The sequence below is a fragment of the Delphinus delphis genome, chromosome 7 (assembly GCF_949987515.2).
Source record: "Delphinus delphis chromosome 7, mDelDel1.2, whole genome shotgun sequence".
NCBI classification, from domain to species: Eukaryota; Metazoa; Chordata; class Mammalia; order Artiodactyla; family Delphinidae; genus Delphinus; species Delphinus delphis.
Genome location: NC_082689.1, coordinates 19493613 through 19511514, shown reverse-complemented (window position 1 = coordinate 19511514; position 17902 = coordinate 19493613). Strand labels below are relative to the sequence as shown.

Sequence of the window (17902 nt, the reverse complement as noted above, 5' to 3'; positions counted from 1 at the left end):
AGATTCATTTTTCACTTAGATGGACAGGATTAAAAAGATTTCTAATAGCCGGTTGTTGGCAAGAGTGTGTGGAAACAGGCAACCTGACATCCTGTTGATGGAAGCTTAAATTGGCACAGTCCTTTGGAGGGCAATTTGGAGATGGGTATCAAAATTTGAAATGTGCATATGTGCTGCCCTCCTCTAAATTTATTTTAATAAAATAATGGTGCAGGTGTGCAAAGCTGTACTGAAAAATTAGCAACAACCTACATGATTATCAAAGGGTTTTTGTTAAATAAATGTATGAGACTCAGAGGTGGATAGCAAGCAGGTGTTATGAAAGATAAGGACAGCCTTTATGTATTGACACAAAGGATACAACGTTAAAGTGGGGAAAACAGCTCACCCAATTCCACGTATGAGGTGATCCTCTTTTGTTTAATGTATAACCCACTGGCAAGGTAGATGCTCACCATTTACAGGTGTTATCTCTGTGGGGGAGAATTTCAAGGGAAATTTTCTATATTATTTACATTTTTTATAAGGAGCATGTATTATCTGTAGGATAACTAAAGTCAATCAGTATTTCATTTTGAAAAATCAAGGAAGACAAATGCTATTTACGCTGTCCTTTAAAGGATTTCTGCACGTATTCTTTTTTTTTTAGTGAATTATATATGAATTTATTTTATTATTCATCCAAACATTGACAGACATCAACTGAACACCAAGAAATGCCCAATAATAATTATATTCAGTTACATTTACTTGCATATACTTAAAGTGTAGAGCTTGATAAGCTTTGCCCATCACCATAATCAAGATAGCAAACATCTTCAGCATCCCCGAATCCTTCCTCATGGCTTTTTTTTTTTTTTTAACATCTTTATTGGGGTATAATTGCTTTACAATGGTATGTTAGTTTCTGCTTTATAACAAAGTGAATCAGTCATACATAAACATATGTTCCCATATGTCTTCCCTCTTGCGTCTCCCTCCCTCCCACTGCACGTATTCTTTTATTCAACAAATATTAAGTTTATTACATGAAAAGTTGTGTCTCGCGGATGGAGGTAGACACAAAAGGCACTTGGACCCAAGCCCTGGAAACCTCCCTCTACTTCCTGACACCAAACCAATACTTTCACTGGGCCCACCGCACGCCTTCCTCCTTGCTTGTGCCACAGAGGAGTTGCGTCCCTCAGCCACCGCGAAGCCAGTTCGTGCCCTACCGTCCGTCTCCCCACCGTTCTCTCAGAAGGCTCACACTATTAATTACCATCTTTGCTTTACCTTCAACTTCTTCTCTTTTGCAGCCTACTAGTCCTCAATGAAAACTGCTCAAGTGTCTTCCATACCAATGGAGGGAAGGAAGGAAGGAAGGAAGGAAGGAAGGAAGGAAGGAAGGAAGGAAGGAAGGAAGGAAAGAAGGAAGGAAGGAAGGAAAGAAGGAAGGGAGGAAGGAAGGGGGAAGGGAGGGAGGGAGGGAGGGAGGAAGGGAAGGAAACACATTCTGGACAGAATGATTTGGGAGCAGGACGAAAGGAGGGAAGAGGAGGAAAAAAGGGGGAAGGAAAGAGACCTCTTGAGTATATTTTCCATCCTTAACATTCTTAAAGAAATGTGTTAGCTTGACTACAATAAAAAACGTGATAGAGAAAGTAGTATAAAAGCAAGACCATGAGATCAGCAGAGAAGGTGTTCTCTACCACTCTGACCAAGAAAGCTGGTCTAGCCCCAGCACCTGCCTCGAGCTGCCCTCTCTCAACATCAGAACCTGTCTGATCTCTATAGTGGATGACATCTCTCTCCAGTTATCATTCAATCTCTCCTCCCCTACAGCCAGACTTCTAGAAAGACTTGTTGGCTTGCCTTCCCTTTCCTTACCTCCTGTCTACTCCTTAGCTCCACCACTCCGCCAAAACCAGTTCTCCCCATGGACACCTCTCGGTACTGTCTTGGCTTCTCAGGAGGCTTTGACACCACACTCTTGTGCCCATCCTTTCTTGGTATCCTTTGGCAGTGTTTCCTCTCCAGGCTGACCTCTCAGTACTGGGGGCCCCAGCACTCAATCCTGAGACCCTTGCCCTCCTCCCTCTACCCTCTTTCCTAGGCAGTCTCATCCAAGGCAGTGTGTTAATCATTGTACAAACACCAGTGACCTCCAAGAGATATTGGCTTATCACTGTCTCCACTTGGATGTCTCACAGACTCATTCGTTCATCCATTCATTCATTCTATTGAGCACCTACTATATGGCAGGAACTACACTAGGTACTGGATAAAGAGTGAAGAACAGAATAGGCATCCTTCATGCCCTTGAGCATTTTAACTTGACAGGTCAACAACTAAGCCCAAGATCTGCCCTCAACCAACATGCTCCCCCATGCTCTCATCTCAATAAATAGCACAATTTCCACCCACCTGCTCAAGGCAGAAATCTGAATATGAGAGCTGACGCTTTGCTTTCCCTTATCCTACCTGTGGGGGACACACTCTAAAGTGATAACCCCCCTCTACTGAGTTATGCCTTTGTATAATCCCTTCTCCTTAAGGCAGAACCTGTGACATGTTTCTAATCAGTAGAATATGGCCAAGGTGATGAACGTCAGCCTCTTGTTCAGGTTGTCTTATATTGCGAGGGTGACAGGATGTCAATCCCATAATTATAGGACTCCCATTATTATAAGACTCCATCCTGCAGGCTGGAGTGAGAGAGACATCCTTGTTGGCTTTAAAGAATTAAGCTGTCATATTTGTCAAGGAAGTGTGGGGGGCCCTCTGACAGCCAGAAAGAAAATGGGGAGCTCAGTGCTACAGCTGCAAAGAGATGAATTCTGCCAACAATCTGGGGGAGCTTGGAAGTGGATCTTTTCCCAGTTGAATCTCTGATTCACAGCCCCAGTCAGTACTTGGATTGAAGTCTGGTGAGATCCTGAGCAGAGGACTCAGTCAAGCTATGCCTGGACTTCTGACCTATAGAAACTGTGAGCTAATAAATGGATGTTATTTTAGGTCGCTAAGTTTCGGATAATTTGTTACTCAGTGTAGATAATTAAGGCAGCACCTATTCAATCTATCACCAGAACTTTTTGATTCCTTCACTGAAATAACTCTCAAAAACATCCAATTCTCTCCATCTCCACTACTCCACCCAGAGCAAACTGTCATCATCTCCTACCCAGACAAATAGAATAGCCTGCTGATCTCCCCTGTCACATCTGTCCCTCCTATTAGCACAGGGCCAAGACATGAAAGCATCCCAGGCAAGCGAATGCTTTGGCGTTCCTTCAATTCAACATTTATTCAGCAGAAATGGGAGAAACTATTAATAAAAGTGGTGTGTCTCTCTTTTTATGCCAAAATGAGAGGCTCAATACATGTGATTTTTCTAAAGCAGATAACTTCTTGGGAGGCACACGAAACCACTTAAAATTTAAATAAATCTCTAATTTTCTGTAAATAGCACAACCAATAGCATTATTCATATTTAGACTTTCAGCTGACTATACCTAATGAGAGCTCTTGCCTGACTCACCTCAGGTTTAGAGGTACAGCTTGTATGTGTCTATCACGTTTTTAATTTTGATGAAGAACAATTTATTTTTTCCTCTTGTTGCTTCTGCTTTTAGTGTCAAGTCTAAGAATCCATTGACAAATCTGAGGTTCTAAAGATTCTACCCCTATGTTTTCTTCTAATAGTTTTATAGTTTGGGCATTTATATTTAGGTTGTTGATCCAGCTTAAATTAATTTTTGTATAAGGAGTGAGGTAAGGGTACAACTTCCTTCTTTTGTATGAGGTTATCCAGTTGTCCCAGTACAATCTGTTAAAGAGAGACTCTTCTTTCCCCCATTGAATGGCCTTGGCACCCTTGTCAAAAGTCAGTTGGCCATAAGTGTTGGGTTTATTGCTGAACTCTCAATTCTATCCCACTGGTCTATACATGTCTGCCTTTATGGCAGTGTCACACTGTTTTGATTGCTGTAGCTCTGTAGTAAGTTTTTTCTTTCTTTTCTTTTCTTTTTTTTTTACCATGCTGCATGGTATGTGGAATTTTAGTTCTGCAACCAGGGATCAAACCCATGCCCCCTGCAGTGGAAGCATGGAGTCTTAACCAGTGTACCACCAGGGAAGTCCCATTTTGTAGTAAGTTTTGAAACCAGGAAGTGTGAGTCTCTGATTTTGTTTTGCTTTTTTAAAAACATTGTTTTGGCTATTTAGAGGCCCTTGCAGTTCCCTATAAATTTGAAGATCAGCTTCTCCATTTATGCAAAAAGGCTACTGGAATTTTGTTAGGGATTGCATTGAACCTGTAGGCTGCTTTCGAGAATATTGCCAGCTTAACAATATTAGGTGTTTCAATTCATGAACATGGGATGTCTTTCCACTGATTCAGGTCTTAATTTCTTTTAGCAATGTTTTGTAGTTTTTAGTGTACAAGTCTTTCACCTCCTTGGCTATTCTTATTCCCAGGTAATTTATTCTTTTAGATGCTATTGGAAATAAAGTTTTCTTAATTTCCTTTTCAGATTGTTTATTGCTGATGTATAGAAATGCAACTGATTTCTGTGTGTTGATATTGTTCCCTAAAATTTTGCTGAATTCACTTATTAGCTCTAGCTGGGGTGTGTGTGTGTGTGTGTGTGTGTGTGCGCGCGTGTGTGTGTGTGTATTCTATGGGATCTTCTTTATATAGAATCATGTCATCCACAAATAGAGATAGTTTAGGGAATTCCCTAGTGGTCCAGTGGCTGGGACTTTGCACTTCCACTGCAGGGAGCACAGGTTTAATCCCTGGTCTGGGAACTAAGATCCCACATGCCGCACAGTGCAGCCAAAAACAAAACAAAACCAAAGCACAAATAGAGATAGTTTAATTCTTGTGTTCCAGTGTGGATGTCTTTTCTTTATTTTTATTGCCTAATTGCTCTGCTAGGACTTCTGGTACAATGCTAAATAGCAATGGTGAAAGCAGATATCTTTGTCTTGTTCCTGATCTGAGGGGGAAAGCTTTTAGTCTTTCATAACTGTGTATGATGTTAGTTGTGGGTTTTTTCATAAATGTCCATTATTGTGTTAAGGAAATTCCCTTTTGTTCCTAGCTTTCTGAGTATTTTTATCATTAAAAGGTGCTGTATTTTGTCAAATGCCTTTCCTGCATCTATTGAGATGTTCTTTATTCTTTTCCTTCATTCTCTTAATGTTCTGTATCGCATTGATTGATTGTCTTATGTTGAACCACCCTGCATTCTTGGAATAAATTCCACTTGGTTGTGGTATACAATCCTTTTAACGTGCTCTTGGGTTTGCCCTGCTGGCATTTTGTTGAAGATTTTTGTATCTATACTCATAACAGATACTGGTCTGTAATTTGCTTTTCTTGTGGTATCTTTGTCTAGCTTTGCTATCAAAGTAATGCTGGCCTCATAGAATGTGTTAGGAAGTTTTCCTTCCTCTTCTGTTTCTTGGAAGAGTTTGGATAGAGTCAGTATTAATTATTCTTTACATGTTTATCAGAATTCACTAGTGAAGTCACCTGGTCCTGGACATTTCTTTCTTGCAAGGTTTTTTTTTTTGTTTGTTTGTATTTGCTGTACGCGGGCCTCTCACTGTTGTGGCCTCTCCAGTTGAGGAGCACAGCCTCCGGACACGCAGGCTCAGCGGCCATGGCTCACGGGCCCAGCCGCTCCGTGGCATGTGGGATCTTCCCAGACCGGGGCACGAACCCATGTCCCCTGCATTGGCAGGCGGACTCAACCACTGCACCACCAGGGAAGCCCCTCTTGTGAGGTTTTTGATTATTGATTCAATATCTTTACTTGTTAGAAGTCTGTTGGTATTTGCCATTTCTTCTTGAGTGAGTTTTGGTAATTTGTGCATTTCTAAAAAATTTGTTCATTTCATCTAGATTATCTAATTTGTTGGCATACAATTGTTTATAATATTCTCTTATAATCCTTTTCTGTTAGATCTTCATTTTTATTTCTGATTTTAGTTACTTGCATCTTCTCTTTTTTTCTCTTAGTTGAGCTAAAAGTTTGTCAATTTTGTTGGATCTTTTTTAAAAAGAACTTTTCTTTTGGTTTTATTGGTTGTCTCTATTGTTTTTCTATTCTCCATTTAATTTATATATGCTCTAAACTTTATCATTTCCTTCCTTTGTTAGCTTTGGGTTTAGTTTGCTCTTCTTTTCCTAGTTTCTTAAGGTATAAAGTTAGGGTGTTGATCTGTAAATATCCCTCTGAGCACTGCTTTCACTGCATCCCATAAGTTTTGGTATATTATGTTTTCATTTTCATCCATGTCAAAGTATTTTCTAATTTCCCTAGTAATTTCTTCTTTAATGTACTGGTTGTTAAAGAATGTGTTGCTCAATTTCCATGCATTTGTGAATTTTTCAGTTTTCTTCTGTTACTGATTTCTAGTTTCATTCTCCAGTCGTTGAAGAGTATTTTGTACAATTTTGATCTTTTAAAATTCATTGAGATTTTTTTATGGCCTAACATATGGTCTATCCTGGAGAATGTTCCACGTACACTTGAGGAGAATGTATTTCTGCTGTTGTTGGATGGGATGTTCTGTACATGTATGTTCGGTTTACTTGATTTATAATGTTCTTCAAGTCCTCTATTTCCTTATTGATCTTCTGTCTAGATATTCAAGCCATTATTTAAAGTGAGATATTGAAGGCCAACTCCAACTGTTATTGTAGAATTATCTATTTCTCTCTTTAATTCTGTCAGTATTTGATTCTTATATTTTGGGTGTATATGTTTATAATTACTGTATTTTCTCAATAAATTGATCCTTTTATCAATATACAGCATTCTTCTGTCTCTTGTAACAACTTTTAACTTAAAATCTATTTTGTCTGATGCTAGTATAGCCACCCCAACTCTCTTGTAGCTACTATTTGCATAGAATATATTTTTCCAATCATTTCAACCTATTTGTGCCTTTGCTTCTAAAGTTTCTTGTAAGCAGCATATAGCTGGATCACAGGTTTTTGTACATTCTACTAATCTCCATCTTTTAATAAATTGACCTTATCCGTTTACGTTTAAAATGATTACTGATAATAAAGGACTTACTTCTACCATTGTGCTATTTGTTTTCTTTATATCTTAAACTTTTTTCTTTATTTCCTTGAATACACCCTACTTTCGATTGATTTTTCTAGTGTACAGTTTTGATCCCTTCTTCATTTCCTTTTCTATACATTTTTTTAGCTATTAACTTAGTGGTTACCCTGGGGATTACAACTGACATCCTAAATGGACAAAAATCAAGTTTCAATTTATTCCAGCCCCCCAACCCCAAAATGACCTCCATCCTCTGTCTTTACGACTGAAAACAGCAAATTTCAGGCTGTTTTAGAACAGTCGCTTTCCCTACTTTGGCCATCAGGGTTCAGCAGGATGAAGGTTCAATCAAGAAGCTGTTGTCTTTATTTAAATGAAGTGTCAGGTCCAGTTTTTTTGTTGTTGTTGTTTTGTTTTTTTTTTTTTTTTTTTTTTTTTTTGCGGTACGCGGGCCTCTCACTGTTGTGGCCTCTCCCGTTGCGGAGCACAGGCTCCAGACGCACAGGCTCAGCGGCCATGGCTCTCGGGCCCAGCCGCTCCGCGGCACGTGGGATCTTCCCGGACCGGGGCACGAACCCGCGTCCCCTGCATCGGCAGGTAGACTCTCAATCACTGCACCACCAGGGAAGCCCAGGTCCAGTTTTTTATACTTTGATTTTATCATACTTGAATCTAAAATGCAGAACTATCCAGTTCAGTACTGGATACCAGTATTGCATGTCATGTCAACTATCCTGTTGGATACCAATATTGCATGTCAAAACATGACATCTGGAGTCTAAATCCCAGTTCAATGACCAGCCACATATATTACTTTGGATACATTCTTTAGCCTATCAGCATCTCAGTTTCATCATCTATAAAATGAATTAATAGTAGCTCCTACTTCTTAGAGCTGTCACAGGAATTCAAAGAGATACATGTAAAGTTCTTAAAACAGCACCTAGCACAGAATAAATCTTCCACCTGAATGTTAGCTATTACTGTGTTTCCAGCTGTCCATCTCTTGGCACTTCCCCTCTCCAGCTCTACCTCTCTTTATCTACCTGGCTAATTCTTGTTTTAAAAACAATCAGATGTTTTTTAATATCCATCCACTTAAAGTCTGACAATGCCAAGTGCTGGTAAGGACAAGGAGCAATGAGAACCTTCATACATTGCAAGTGGAAGTATAAATGGGTACAGCTATTTTGGAGAGCAATTTGGCAATATCTGGAAAAGTTAAAGGTGTCCATAATCCACATCTCAACAGTTACAATCCTAGGGCTATACTCTAAAGAAACTTTCACACCTGTACACAGGAAATGTGTGCAAGAATGTTCCAAACAGCACTGCTTGTAATAGAAAAAATACTGGGAAGAACTTTAGTGTCCTTCAACAGGAGAATGGATAAATACCTTGGTAATCATAACATATAATCGTACATTGGAATGCTGTATCACAGTTAAAAGAGGTTCACGTAATGACGGGTAAATCTCAAAAACATATTGCTGACTAAAAGAAACAAGTTTCAAAAGGAGATGTACAGTATGACACTTATCGACAAAAAGCTTAAAATCATGCAAATTTGCTACACATTGTTTACGGATACATGCATATGTAGTAAAAGTGTAAAAACATGTGTGGGAAGGATAAACACCAAATGCAAGGTGATGGTTGCCTTTGAAGAGGAGGGGGAGGAAGGAGAAAAAGGAATAGAATTGGGTGGGGTTCACAGGAAGTTTCAACTGTATTTCTTTTTTAAAAACCTCTGAAAAAAAAAGAGAAAAAAACAAAAGCTGTGAAGCAAGTTTAATTATAAAATGTTAAGATTCAAGGAAGCTGGGTGGTGGGACAAAGATATTTGTTCAATCAGTCAGAAGTTTAAAAAAACAAAAGCAAGATGAAGAAAATCAGAAGATTGGTTGAAAATCTGTATAAAGAGCATTCTAGGTCCCCAAGCAGTCAGGTGATTATCCCATTTCCCCACTGGCCCATCCCATTTCCACCCCTTCCTCCATCTCCACCAACAGAGATTCATTTTCTATACACTCAAACCCAGCGGAAGGCAGTGGGGAGGCACAGGGATTATAATGGCATTAAGTGGAAGTGGGCTGGAACTTTAAAAGCATTCTTAAGACTCTGGGAACACTCATAGCCAAGTTTATAAGCCCAAAGCAACTAGAGGATCCTTCTCTGGAGAAAAGACCAATATTGACATATGAGGGCCCTCTATGAAATCTGGCACATCATCAGTGCACCTTAGAGTGAAGTCCATTAATCCAGTGCTTCTCACTACATAATATGCATTTGAATCACCTAGGGATCTTGCTCAGATGCAGATTCTAAATCTGTAGTTTATGGTGGGACCTGAGATTCTGTGTTTCCAAAAAGCTTCCAGAGGAAGCCAATGCTGCTAGTCCCTTTTAAGTAGTAAGGTGCTTGTCAACACATCTTGCCCACACACTTCAGCCTCCACTCAGCTTTTTGGAGTCTCATCCCTAAATACGAACAGGCTGCTAAAGTAACCAGACTTTTGAGGATGGCCATTAACATAAATGAGACAGATGAGAAAAGAAAAGAAAGAAACAGAGCAAAGAGCAGTTTAGTTTTTAGAGAAAATCTAAAAACAAACACACTATAGTATCCTCAGAAAGAAGATATTCCTGTCCATAAAACATATAATAGCCTCAGAAAGATAGAAGATATTCCTGTCAATAAAACAAGGATAGAATATGGAAAGGGGAGTTGGGGAAAAAAGGTCTTGGGAATTAAAAATAAGAAAACTGAAATTTAAAATGGTTGAAGATAATGACACGGAAATATCGCAGAAAAATAGAACAAAAACAAACAAACAATGGGTACAGAGTTTCAGTTTTGCAAGATGAAAAGAGTTTTTGAGATTGGTTGCATTACAATGTCAATAAACTTAACACTACTGAACTGTACACTTAAAAATGGTTAAGATGGGCTTCCCTGGTGGCGCAGTGGTTGAGAGTCCGCCTGCTGATGCAGGGGACACGGGTTCGTGCCCCGGTCCGGGAAGATCCCACATGCCGCGAAACGGCTGGGCCCATGAGCCATGGCCGCTGAGCCTGCGCGTCCGGAGCCTGTGCTCTGCAACGGGAGAGGCCACAACAGCGAGTGGCCCGTGTACCGCAAAAAAAAAAAAAAAAAAAAGGTTAAGATGAGAAATTTTATGTTATGTACATTTACCACAATTAAAAATAAAACAAACAAACCCAAAGAAACAAAAAATAGAAGAAAAAAATGAAAGGATCAATCCAGAAATCTAACTTCTAAATAACAGGCATTCCAGAAAGAGAACAAAAAAAAGTGGAGGAGAAGAAATTATCAAGTAAATAATCAAAGAAAATTTCCTCCAAAACTGAAGTACATGAGTTTCCACTCTGAATGAGTGCTCAGTACAAAACAATTAAGAGTCACAGCAAAGCACATCATTATAAAATTTCCAACCAATAGCCTAAAGAGAAAATCCTAATGCTTCCAGAGATGGAGATGGAGAAGATGTAACATACGAAGGATCAGGAATATGAACAGGAATCAGACTTTTTACAATAGCAACCCTGGAAGGTAAAAGAAAATGAATAATACCCTCAAAATTATGATGGAAAATTATTTTCAAACTTGAATTCAATAACCAGCCCAACTATAAATTCAATTACAAATCAAGTATTAGAATAAAATTAAGACATTTTAAAATATGCAAAGATCCCAACAACATATCCCCTATCTCTCTTCCTTACAAGGTTACTAAAGGAGGTGCTTCAGCAAAACAAAGAAGTAAATTAAGAAAGAAGAAGGCATGGGATCCATGAAATGGGCAAAACCAGCCCATGACAGCAACGAAGGAAAATCCCAGAATGACAACTGTATAGCAAGTCTAGAGATCAGTCAGCCCAGATTGAAACAAGAGGAAGGAGGCTCTGGGACAAAGACTCTAGAGAAAAAAATGGAATTTATGCATTTGAGTATATGGAAAATATTGCTAGAGTTTTGGACAGAGTCTTGGAGCACTTGCAGGGGTGGGGGCAGCCAACTGTAGATAATATAGAAAATTGACAAGTGGGGAAAAAAAGGCAATAATTAACTCTAAGAAAAATGGAGGGCTGTATAAGCTAGAAGGCATGGTTGTACTACCTTTATTGGCTCATTAGTAAACAGTATTCGCAAACATAATTTAAATGCTGATTATTGGTTTAACTAAAAATAGTTATATAAATGTGGAGGTGGAGAACAGAAGTGATAGACTCATTCATGTTCTTATCTATCACGGCAGGAAGTCAACAAATAACCCTTAAAATTAACAAATCAAGAATTATTAGTATACACATTTATTTAGATATATGGATCTAATCTGGATTAGATTTATTTAGATATATGGATCTAATCTGGATGAGTATCTAAAGGAGTTGAGGCTATTGCCTCTAAAGAGTAGGCCAGAGAACTGCTTTCTTCATTACAAGCCTTCTAGTATATGTATATATATTTTAAACTATGTATGCGTATTATTTTAGTTCAATAAACAACGTCAAAATATTAGCATATTATTTGGGGGTATCCGCAATGTCTCGAAGTTTATCCATGGCCGGTAAATAAATCCGTTTTGAAGGGCTCTCTGGGCCTCGATGACAAGAGCTAGTTTTTTGCTCATTTTCTGCATTCCCCATCCCCCGCTTTCCTGGGAGCACTTAGCATAAAATAAATCAATACATGTAAAAATAACTCAAGTTTGTCAGATCCTCCCTGGAGAAGGAAAAATACAAAACAAGGCACACAGGCAGAAGGTACAGACGCAGCACAAAAATGAGTTCATTTCCCACATGAAGTTGAGTAAAAAAAGTATGTCTCTGGCAGAGGTACTGGAAGGTAAGGGTTTCAGAGGCAGAGAAAATCATGTTCGGGGCACCTTGGAGGCAGCTCCCGGCAGAGAAATGGAGACATGACAGGAAACCAGGTAGGCTTATTCACTTCGGTGACTTCTCATTCCTTTCCTTCCTTGCCCTTTTAACACTCTGTAGTTACATAAATTGAGTTTGTAGTCCGTTTCCTTTACCAGACTATGAGCTCCACGAGGGGGGGACCTCATCTGTTTCACGCGCCACTGTATCCCCAGCGCAGAGCAGGAGCCCGTTAAACATCTGTGGAAGAAATGAATGCACGATGGTGCCGCCGGACAGCCATTAGTGTGGCATGAGGAAGGGTCACACCGACAGCAAACAAACTGAGAGCAAAGAAGCCGGCGGGGAGATGACAAGGGCGAGCTTCTTGTAGGGTCTCTGAAAGTACAAGACGGGAAGAGTGGAAGTAAACCTTTGGGGAGTGCGGGAGGGAGACGGCGGACAGTGAGGCAGGCCTCGGGGAAGGACAGCAGGGTAGGAAACACACTAACCACAGCCAGTTGGAGCGTCTACGGGAAAGTGGAGTTGGAACTAGCGGCACCGCACATGCGCATGCGCGGCCTCCGCCCCCGCCCGGCGCGCCTGCGTGCGCGTGCACGAGGGGTCGGAGCGGAAATGGCCCCGCGGGGCCGCGCGTCCGGGCAGCGAGCGGAAGTGGGTGTGAGAGCGGAAGTGGCCGGCTAGAGCCGGGGGCTGGGCGGGGACCGGGCTCGTCAGTGAGGCGGCAGCGGCGGCGGCGGCGGCTTGGCAGGCGGGTTCAGGCTTCGGGGGCCAGGTCGGTCGGGTGGGTGGGTAGGTGTCTCCACAGTGAGTGCGTGCGCGGGGCAGCGCGCGCGCGTTCCCTTACCCCCACCCCGATCCCTTTCCCCTTCTCCCCTAACCTCCTACCCCACCCAGCTCCCCTCCTCAGGGGGCAGCAGGGCCGCTCCCTCCGTCCTTTCCTCCTTTACCCACCCTCACCCGCCCTTGTTTCTCCTTCCCCTGCCCGGGGCAGCCGCCGCCATGATCCTGCTGGAGGTGAACAACCGCATCATCGAGGAGACGCTCGCGCTCAAGTTCGAGAACGCGGCCGCCGGGTGAGCGCGCGCTGGGGGCCGGGGGCTGGTGGGTGGCGGGGGAGGCAGAGTTGACCCCTGCTAATCGTTCAGCCCCCCAGACATGGAGGAGGGAGGTGGGAGACCTGGCAGGGTGTGGGGACTGCCCAGGCGGTGTAGACGTGGGCGGTGATTGGGCGCGGTGGGGTGAGGGGCAGAGATGCGTGGGGAGAGGCTCAGAGGAGGGATGCGGAAGCAGTGAGTGGACAGGAGAGCGCGTGCCAAAGTGCAGGAGACCTGTGGGACGTGAGGGTAGCTTGGGCCAGAACTCTCGCTGGAGGATCCCATTGCCCGCTGGAGCGAGCAGGGGACCACTTCCCTCTGTATTCCCCGTCATTGTTCAGAACCCGGAGAGAGCCCATTTGGGATTGGGTTGGAAGGAGTTTTCAGGAATTCCCAGGACTGGAGGAGGAAAGAAGATGCAGGCCCAGATCACCACCAGTCTTCTCGCTCCCCACCCCCCACCTCGTCTAAGGGAGCGGGAGGGAAGACTGAAGGCAGGCCCAGCCTTGCAGCCGGAAAACCCGATGATCTCTCTAGTTTACCTTCCCTGAACCCAGCTGTGAGAGACACTGGCCATTTTGTTACATTTCTCAAGCAAAGTTAGTCGTCCCCCACATCCACAGCCCTTCCTTATCGCTCTTCTGAGGTTCTAATAATCCTTTCCTCACCCGCTGTCCTCTATCTGGTTGTTTATCTTTTAAATTCTTATACCATACCCCTGGTCTGTGATTTCTTCTGCAGTAATTCTGGCCTAGATACACAGTTAAAAGCCTCCAGAGTCTGTTAAGTTCTTAGATGAAACCTGTTTTTAGCCATTGGCTTTTTTAAAAGTGGGCTTTAGGACATGTTTCAAAGGCACCCTTCTCTGTCAAACACAAGAATCAGTAGAAGACAACCTCTTCCCCCAAAGCTGCTTTGCTTTTGTAATATATTTAAACCAAGGAGTTGGTTTTAGCTTCTAATTTCTGGTGGCTTGTGGCCAGTCCCTTTGCCTCATTTCCCCATCTGTGAGGATGGGGCTTCACATCTTGCTTACACAGTTGAGGAAATAAGTGCAAACCGTTTCTGGTGAACTGGGAACTAATAAAAAGAGCAAGTGCTTGGAGAGCCACAGATGGAAGAGGATTGGTGGAGGGGAAATTCTAAGTGGACATAATGAACTTGTGGCTTGGAGGCATTAAAAAAAATACTTATATAACCCACTGCTTAAATTGAATATATTGTCTATCTCTTTTATAAGGCCACAGATTTTATCTGTAAAGCAAAGCACAACGTTTCTTGAAGTAACACTTACAGTGAGCAGTAGCTACTGTTTCCTGCCAGGGACTGCAGTTGCTTATATTTTAGGCTAACTTGCTTCGTGTCTTCAGCCTCACTTACCAGTTGCTTTGCATTTTAAATGTTCAAACGAATCAGCTTAGTGGCTTATTTTGGGTGATTGCTCTGTCCTTTTTTGAGCAGTGTAGCACATAGGAGGAAGTTAAATTAACTTCTGCATTTTCACAGCTGATCTCAAGTGAATTCTCAAGTTTAGACTAGCAAAAAATGAGACCTGGGTGGTTATAAGCTGATCTACAAGATAAATGCCTGTGCATTTCAAGTAGAAGCATGCCTTGTGGTGTAGGAGTACCTTCACAACTACTTGTTTGTTAATAACTTGTGATTCTGAAATGTAGCCCATAACTCAGAGCTTCAGCTCTTCTGCTTTTAGAACATTACTCTTAAAAAGAGCTACTAACCATTTCAGTGGGAGTAAAGTAGGCACTCAAGTCTGGAAGGCATGAGTTAGAACTTCTGGGACTTTTTTTTACAAAGTATATGTCGTAGCGATGTTGAATATTGGGGCAGGGCAGCAAGCTTTGTCTTTTCTTCTGGCTCTTCTTCCCTTTGAGGTGTGTCTTTAAGTAAATGGGCTCAAAACGTATTCTGCTGTAAAGCACTTTGAAAACCTTTGAAAAGAGACTATGATATTCAGCCTAGGAGGTAGGGCTTTCCTGGGATTGCAAATGTAACACCTAGCAGAAGCCTGTTTCTAGACGGAGTGTGAATTTCCAGGCATACCAGTAAGGTGAGGCAGCAGTAGAGTAGTTAAGAATTTATCAAGGTGCATGCCTAGCCAGAGCTTCCAGAGAAGGGTGACTAGTGTGATAATCATAAACGTTGGTAGGCTTCTCCCAGTGCTCAGCACCAGGCAGGAACAGGAAAGGGGGACCTTTCTGAGAGCATTGGCAAAGTTACAGAGGACCAAAGGGGTGACACGTGTTGGGGTGGAGATCAGAGAAAGATTAAAGAAAGGCAGTAGTGCTGAGGAGAAACCCTGGGGATTTGAAAGGCTTGGCCCTTGTGGGAACATGCTGGGAGAGGTCAGCTCCACCCTGCTTTACACTTCTCAACAAACCAGTTGGGGAAATTAGGTTCTGAGCAGCCTTCCCCAGAGTGAATCTTCCATCTCCACGATGTCCAATAATGATAGCCAGTAACAACATGTGGCTAGTTTAAGTTTAAATAAAAATTAATTAAAGTGAATTAAAATTAAGTTTCTCAGTCACACTAGCCACAGTTCTAGGGTTGAGTTGCCACATGTGGCTAGGAGCAGCGGTATTTGGGTAGCAGAGATGTAGAACATTTCCATTATTGCAGAAAGCCTGCATTTGGAAATGTAGCACTGTTCCAGCTACTAAGAACATAAGCATGAGATAGATAGTCTTAAAAATAGTTCTGTCGTATATACTTTAGAATACTGTTAGAGTAATTTTCCTTTTGAAGTTGATCTTATTTTAAACGCCTCTCAGAGCATGGTAATGGATTTATGACAGGTCCTTCTCTATGGGCCTCTCATAATGTACCCATGCGAGAGTAAATTGCAGCCTCGAACCATTGCCCAGCCTCCTTACCTGTGGACTGTGAGCACTGAAGGGTGTTGTACAGTATGAAACAGAAGAGAGTGATGCCTCTCATATCATCCTGCTGGGTCTTCTTGCCTGTGACATCCTACTGAAAGTCTAAATTTCCTTCAAATAAAGCAATTCTGTCATCTGAATTGTTTAAGAATACATTTGGGGACTTCCCTGGTGGCACAGTGGTTAAGAATCCACCTGCCAATGCAGGGAACGTGAGTTCAAGCCCTGGTCCAGGAAGATCCCACATGCCGCGGAGCAACTAAGCCCGTGTGCCACAACTACTGAGCCTGCGTGCCACAACTACTGAAGCCCGCGTGCCTAGAGCCTGTGCTCCACAGCAAGCGAAGCCACCACAGTGAGAAGCCCGCGCACCGCAACAAAGAGTAGCCCCCGCTCGCTGCAATTAGAGAAAGCCCACGTGCAGCAGCGAAGACCCAACACAGCCAAAAATAAATAAACTAAAAAAAAAAAAAAAAAAGAATACATTTGGTCACGACACCCTTTTAAGGTGTCGTGGCAGTTCGGACAAAGCCTAAGATTCATTCCAAACGATTTACCGTTTTTTTTTTTTTCTACCGCCCTATTGGGAAGGTGGCTTATTGGAATGATTTCTGTATCCTCACAGAATGATAGTTATTGGTAAATTGTCTTCCCAACAGCCTCCAAGCTAAGAGACTGACTGATTAAGAAGCTATTTTGAACACTGCAGATAACCTCATGTGCAGGTCTTGTCAACAGCATTTTGTTTTTGTTTTTTTTAATCATTTAGGAAGTATTACCCAGGCCCCCAATTAAAGCAGAAGTAATCTGGCAAATTAATTTAATTCTTTTGTTAGTATATACACACCAAGAACCTTTACAGCCTCAGAAACTAGGCTTGTCGGCTTAGCTAGAGTCCAAAATTGAGGAAATGCTGTCAGATGCAAATTGCTGTTGATTTTAAGTGCATGCTGGCTCCTTGCCACAGCTGTGCATATTGTGGGGAGCTGTGGTTCTATAAGGGGGAGTGAAGCTCAGTAAGCAGGCTGTGCCAGTTGGGGTGGGCGAGGACTGTGGGAGGAGAAATTTGAGAAAGGAATAAATTAAATCTTGCTGATACCTTGTTCTCATCCCAGATATGCTGCATATGTCCTCAGAGAGACATACTGGTTTGAAGTGATTTGGAATTAGGACATTGTTTAAGCATTTAGAAGAAATTGGATGTAGTGGCTGACTTGCTGAGACGATCTAGTTGGTCTTTTTACAGGTCACTGTAGTTAAACACTGCTGCCCACCCTCTGGCTGCCTTGGGACCACTTTGGGCATAAAGCCCCAGAGCTGCACTCCCTACGTGTGTACCAAACCTGTGACTCCTTAGGGGCAGGGCCTGTGGTTTCATCATCTTTGTTTTCCCAGCATTCTCACTGTGTGTATAGTCAGCTTAATAAGTGTTTCCTTGAAGCAATGGATGAAGCCAGATAGAATGGTTCTTAGTTTCTTTAGCAGTTTATCACTTTTCTGACATTGTGTGAATGAGCTTTTAGACCCTCTTTGTTCTTATTTTGAGACGTGGCTTAACAGAGAGTAGGACCACCCACTTCTTACCTAACATGATCCATTTTTCTAGGCTTTGCTCAAAAAGGAGGATGGGAGCCTTAGGGAGGACTTAAAGGAGAGTAATCAAAAACTTTATGGTGAGATGATGAGCAGAATTCAATAATTCCTCTAATTCAGCTTATGGAAGGGATAACTAGAAGAGGGACACAAATGCACAACGGGGAACTGGATGCATTCGGGAGTAAAAACTCCAAAACCCTTAGTGAAGAAAGAGGATTGGACAATAACAGTTGCCAGGAGTTCTTTATTGACTGATTAGTGAAATTCTAGAAGCTTCCTTAGAAAAAGGATAAAAGGAAATTTTTTTCCAAAGGATTTTAAGAATGGCTCTTGAAACCCAT

At 42.0% G+C, this 17902-nt stretch overlaps 1 protein-coding gene and 1 non-coding gene across 3 annotated transcripts in view; both read left to right on the top strand.

Annotated features, from left to right (window-relative positions):
* Positions 1-12611: 12611 nt before the first annotated feature.
* Positions 12612-17902, top strand: part of ARPC2 (actin related protein 2/3 complex subunit 2) — a 29642-nt gene continuing 24351 nt past the window's right edge. The window contains exons 1-2 of one of the 2 annotated variants that reach the window (XM_060016136.1): positions 12612-12743; positions 12963-13044. In XM_060016136.1, the coding sequence (XP_059872119.1) occupies positions 12971-13044 (74 nt within the window). In that variant the 5' untranslated portion in view covers positions 12612-12743; positions 12963-12970. Of the gene's footprint in view, positions 12761-12962; positions 13045-17902 lie in introns of both variants that reach the window. The other variant, XM_060016137.1, reaches the window with a different exon arrangement.
* LOC132428802 (small nucleolar RNA SNORA42/SNORA80 family) lies at positions 15859-15995 on the top strand. Its single transcript, XR_009520198.1, has one exon. It is a non-coding gene; the product is annotated as a small nucleolar RNA SNORA42/SNORA80 family (small nucleolar RNA).